The 5,684-nt window shown below is 46.7% G+C and overlaps 1 protein-coding gene across 1 annotated transcript; it reads left to right on the top strand.

The window, feature by feature from the left end:
* Positions 1-4,548: 4,548 nt before the first annotated feature.
* On the top strand, positions 4,549-5,319 carry LOC101136280 (elongation factor 1-beta-like). Its single transcript, XM_055392290.2, has one exon. It carries the CDS (start codon positions 4,584-4,586, stop codon positions 5,202-5,204), a length of 621 nt encoding a protein of 206 aa, XP_055248265.1. The 5' UTR covers positions 4,549-4,583; the 3' UTR covers positions 5,205-5,319.
* Positions 5,320-5,684: the final 365 nt, after the last annotated feature.

Below are 5,684 nucleotides of genomic sequence, written 5' to 3'. Positions count from 1 at the left end.
GATCACCTGAAGTTGGGAGTTCACGACCAGCCTAACCAACATGGAGAAACCCATCTCTACTAAAAATACAAAATTAGCCAGGTTGGTGGCAGATTCCTGTAATCCCAGCTACTTGGGAGGCTGAGGCAGGAGAATTGCTTGAACACAGGAGGCGGAGGTTGTGGTGAGCTGAGATCGCACCATTGCACTCCAGCCTGGACAACAAGAGTGAAACTCCATCTCAAAAAAAAAAAAAGAAGTTTAATTGACTCACGGTTCTGCATGGCTGGAGAGGCCTCAGGAAACTTACAATCATGGCAGAAGATGAAGGGGAAGCAAGGCATGTCTCACATGGTGGTCAGCGAAAGAGAGAGGAGGAGGAAGCACCAGACATTTATCAAACAACCAGATCTCATGAGAACACACTCACTATCACAAGAACAGCATGGGGAAAACAGCCCCCATGATCCAACCACCTCCCACCAGGTCCCTCCCTCAATACATGGGGATTGTCATTTGGATTACAATTTGAGATGAGAGTTGGGTGGGGACACAGCCAAATCATATCACCACCCTTTAGATTTCTCAAGTGAGAGTCCGGCACTAATCCCCTGAACAGCCTAAAGTGCAGGCGATGCTCATCCAGGCTTGAGGTGGGAGGCAGGCCCCTCTGACCTCTCCCCTTAGGAGAGCATGCACCTTGGAGCTCACTAACAGGAGCTGATGCCATAAGTCCTCCTCAAATCTCGAATCTCTGACTGATTTATACTCTCATGGTGGATGAGGGTTAAGGATTCTTCAGCTGGTCTTCCTTCATAAATCCTCCAATGGGACCTCACATCTCATCTATTGTCTGGGTGCCTCAGCTGAAACTTCGACTTTACCTGCCATACTGATATACAAACCTTTGTAGTAATCATAGAAACATGAGCAAGAAGGAAATACTCCAACATCAGGATGGTTGCTATGCCCCTGGGGAGGAGGAGATGACAAGAAGGGCATCAGAGAGGGACACAGAGGGTGGCCGGGATGGTGAATTTTATGTGTCAACTTGGCTGGGCCATTGCACCCAGATATTTCATGAAACATATTATTCTAGATGTTTCTGTGGATATATTTTTTAGATGAGACAAACGTCTAAATCAGTAGGCGCTGAGTACAGTGGATTACCCTCTGCAACATTGGGCAAGACAGCCAATCAGTTTGAAGGCCTGAGTAGAGCGAAGACTGACCTACCCCGACCAAGAGGGAATTCTGCCAAAAGACTGGCTTTGTTTGTTTGGTTTTGTTTGGTTTTTAGTTTACACAAAGGCAATTTATGAACAGCAAACAATTTGAGGAGTCCTGTTCACAGACAGTGACCACAGCAACCCTCCTTCATGAAGATACTGTTGGAGGAGCTGGGTGTGATGTCCTCAATCTACCGGATCTTCATGCCTGAGCAGGCAAGGGCTCGGGGGACCAACCGCACCCCAGGTCCAGGGGTCTTGGTCCTATTTCTTCCTGTGGCCAGGAGCCTGATGTGTAGGGCAGTGATGCCCAGCTCCTTGCACCTCTGGACCACATCCTGAGCAGTCAACATGGCAGTACATGGGGAGGATTCATCTTGGTCAGCCTGCTCCTTCATCCCACCAGCCACACGGCAGGTGGTTCTCTGCCAGAAAGATCAGTGACATGGACAAAGGTGTCATGCAGGCTGCCTTAGGATTCAAACTGCAGCACCTCCCTGGGTCAGCAGCCTGCTGGTCTATCCCAAAGATTTTGAATTTACCAGTTTCCACAATTGCCTGAGTCAAATCCTTAAGAGAGAGAGACCCTCTGATATGGTTTGGCTCTGTGTCCCCACCCAAATCTCTTCTCCAATTGTAATCCCCACATGTCAGGGGAGGGACCTGGTGGGAGGTGATTGGATCATGGGGGCGGATTTTCCCCATGATGTTCTCATGATAGTGAGTGAGTGCTCATGAGATCTGATGGTTTAAAAGTGTAGCACTTTCCCCCACCTCTCTCTCCTGCTCTGACATGGTAAAGATGTGCTTGCTTCCCCTTTGACTTCCGCCATGATTGTAAGTTTCCTGAGGCCGCCTAGCCATGCTTCCTGTTAAGCCTTTGGGACTGTAAATCAATTAAACTTCTTTTTAAATAAATTATCCAGTCTCAGGTAGTTCTTTATAGCAGCGTGAGAATACACTCTCTCTTTTTCTGTTTCTCTGGAAAACCCTAACTAATATAAGGACTTAACTATAGATGGACAAGGTGAGGCAAGATGAGTATTACAGCTTGTAAAAGTTTTCTTTTTTTTTTCATTTGTTGTTAAAACCTGCATGGGCAGTTCCTGCCTTTTGCCACAGTGCATTTTATCCTTAGGTCAGGTTATGTTGCTCTTGGCCAAAGACTGCTTTGAGACAAATGCATTCCTGGAAACTACGTTGTAAATCCAATTGTCATAAAGCAGATTGAGCTTTCCCATGGAAACAATGTTAAGGCTGAAGAATAACAGCAGGACTAGTACCCTGCCCTTACACAGAACTTCGTAGGTCAAAAAGGACTTTCACATACACTGTTGCATTTACTTCTGGAAAGTAGGCAATATGTTCTCTTCTTGTACAGACGAAATTGAGGCACTCCAGGCGCGGTGGCTCATGCCTGTAATCCCAGCACTTTGGGAGGCAGAGGCGGGTGGATCACAAGGTCAGGAGATCGAGCCCATCCTGGCTAACACAGTGAAACCCCGTCTCTATTAAAAATACAAAAAAAAATTAGCTGGGCATGGTGGCGGGCGCCTGTAGTCCCAGCTACTCAGGAGGCTGAGGCAGGAGAATGGCGTGAACCCAGGAGGCGGAGCTTGCAGTGAGCCGAGATTGCGCCACTGCACTCCAGCCTAGGCAACAGAGCGAGACTCCGTCTCAAAAAAAAAAAAAAAGAAATTGAGGCACAAAGAAACAATTTGCTAGGGTCAGATGGTTAATAAAGGACCCAGCTGGGACCCAGTCCTCATTTGGTAGTCTTTTCAACTTCTTAACCATGCAAGGTCTCAGCTTCACACATAACAAAAAGTGTAACCAATGCAAAAATTCCAGAACTCCAGGCCCCCACAACTAAAATTTTGCTCTTAAGTCACACATACACACACACACACACACACACACACACACACACACACACACACACACACACAGAACACAGCATGCCGATTCCTCAAGAGACCCCTGAACTATAAAGTGACATTTAATATGTAAATAACCACCACAAAGGCCCAGTGTGGTGGTTCACACCTGTAGTCCCAGCACTTTGGGATGCCGAGGAGGGAAGATAGCTTGAGCCCTGGAGTTTGAGACCAGCCTGGGCAACATGGCAAAACCCTGTCTCTACAAAAAAATACAAAAATTAGCCAGGCACGGTGGTGCATACCTGTGATCCCAGCTACATAAGAGGCTGAGAGGAGAATTACATCGAGGTTGCAGTGAGCTGTGTCTGTGCCACTGCACCCCAACCTGGGCAGCAGAGCGAGATCCTGCCTCAAAAAAAAAAAAAAAACCTTGGACTTGGCCTCTTCAGACCCCCTGCTGGGAGGCATAGCCTTTGGCTGTGATGACACTCCTACTTTGATATTGCAGCTATACTATATTCTGCTCCAGTAATAAATTGCATATTTGGATGCACCGCCATTGTGAATCTCTGAACCTTCTTTAGAAATTGAGCCCTGTTTAGCGGCAGCTGTAGTGCCTCGCCACTGTTACAGGTTGAGTTACTTATTTTCCCCCAAGATGTATGTGTTGAAGTTCTAACCCCCAGTACTTCAGAATGTAGCCTTATTTGGAAGGCAGGTCATTGCAAATGGAACTAGACGAGATGAGTCATACTAGAGTAGAGTGGGCCCCTAATCCAATATGACTTATAAAAAGGAGAAATTTAAACAAAGGGAGAACATGCAAAATTTGGAGTTATCCTTCCACAAACCAAGAACTAGCAGACACTAGGAGGAAGATCTGGAACAGATCTCTCTCTGGTGCCTTCAGAGGGAGCGTGGCTCTACCTACATCTTGACCTCAGACCTAGAAAGCCTCCAAATAAGTTTCTTTTTGTTAAGCCACCCAGCTTGTGGCACTGTATTATGGCAGCCTTAGCAGACTAATACGTGTGTAGCAAGCCCCCATTCTCTCCCTCTCCTACCTGCAACAAATGCTGCCGTCAACTCAACTCTGGAATCCCTAGGTTCTCCCCCTCATCATTCTCCACGTGGGACCCTGTGACTTCACCTCTCTCTCCCCAAGTGAATGTGTTCTCTTCTTAGCCAAAGCATTGCCACTTATTTGTAAAATACAAGTAGTTTGTCCACAGCATGGGGATTGTTTGCCCAGAGCCCTACATACTTGCTCTCTCATATGAAAGGAAAAATAAATCTTGGGGCCCCCAAATCACTAAGCTAAAGGGACAAGTCAAGCTAGAAACTGCTTAGGGCCAACCTGCCTCCCATTCTATTCAAAGTCACCCCTCTGCTCACTGAGATGAATGCATATGTGCCTGCGTCCTTTGGAGAGGCTAATCAGAAACTCAAAAGAGCTCTTTCTGCTGCTCCCCAGCTCTCGGATACAGCTGACACCATGGGTTTCGGAGACCTGAAAAGCCCCACCGGCCTCCAGGTGCTCAACGATTACCTGGCAGACAAGAGCTACATCGAGGGATATGTGCCATCACAAGCAGATGTGGCAGTATTTGAAGCTGTGTCCGGCCCACCACCTGCCGACTTGGGTCATGCCCTACATTGGTATAATCACATCAAGTCTTACGAAAAGGAAAAGGCCGGCCTGCCAGGAGTGAAGAAAGCTTTGAGCAAGTATGGTCCTGCCGATATGGAAGACACTACAGGAAGTGGAGCTACAGACAGTAAAGATGATGATGACATTGATCTCTTTGGATCTGATGATGAGAAGGAAAGTGAAGAAGCAAAGAGGCTAAGGGAAGAACGTCTTGCACAATATGAATCAAAGAAAGCCAAAAAACCTGCACTTGTTACCAAGTCTTCCATCTTACTAGATGTGAAACCTTGGGAAGATGAGACAGAGATGGCGAAATTAGAGGAGTGCGTCAGAAGCATTCAAGCAGACGGCTTAGTCTGGGGCTCATCTAAACTAGTTCCAGTGGGATACGGAATTAAGAAACTTCAAATACAGTGTGTAGTTAGTTGGAACAGATATGCTGGAGGAGCAGATCACTGCTTTTGAGGACTATGTGCAGTCCATGGATGTGGCTGCTTTCAACAAGATCTAAAATCCATCCTGGATCATGGCATTTAAATAAAAGTTTGAAAGATTAAAAAGAAAGAAAGAAAGAAAGAAACTCAAAAGAATGCAACCATTTGTTTCTTATCTACCCATGACTTGGAAGCCCCCTCCCTGCTTCGAGCCTCCCGCCTTTGCTTCCAGTTGTCCTGCTTTTCCAGACCAAACCAATGTTCATCTTGCATATGTTGATTGATGTCTCATGTCTCCCCAGAATGTATAAAACCAAACTGTGCTCTGACCACCTTGGCCACATGTCATCAGGACCTCCTGAGGCTGTGTCACAGGAGCGCGTCCTCAAGTTTGTCAAAATAAACTTTCTAAATTAGCTGAGACCTGTCTCAGTTTTTCGGGGTTCACACTCGAGAAGACATGGTGGCCAGCTTCAGAATCCCAAAGTGTCAGACAAGATGAGGCCTTAGA

Source organism: Gorilla gorilla, chromosome 6 (assembly GCF_029281585.2).
Source record: "Gorilla gorilla gorilla isolate KB3781 chromosome 6, NHGRI_mGorGor1-v2.1_pri, whole genome shotgun sequence".
NCBI lineage: Eukaryota > Metazoa > Chordata > Mammalia > Primates > Hominidae > Gorilla > Gorilla gorilla.
This window is presented reverse-complemented; position numbering and strand designations above follow the sequence as displayed.

Bases quoted from the DNA above. Each gene is read 5' to 3' on its own strand.
- LOC101136280 (XM_055392290.2), top strand. From the start codon at position 4,584: ATGGGTTTCGGAGACCTGAAAAGCCCCACCGGCCTCCAGGTGCTCAAC.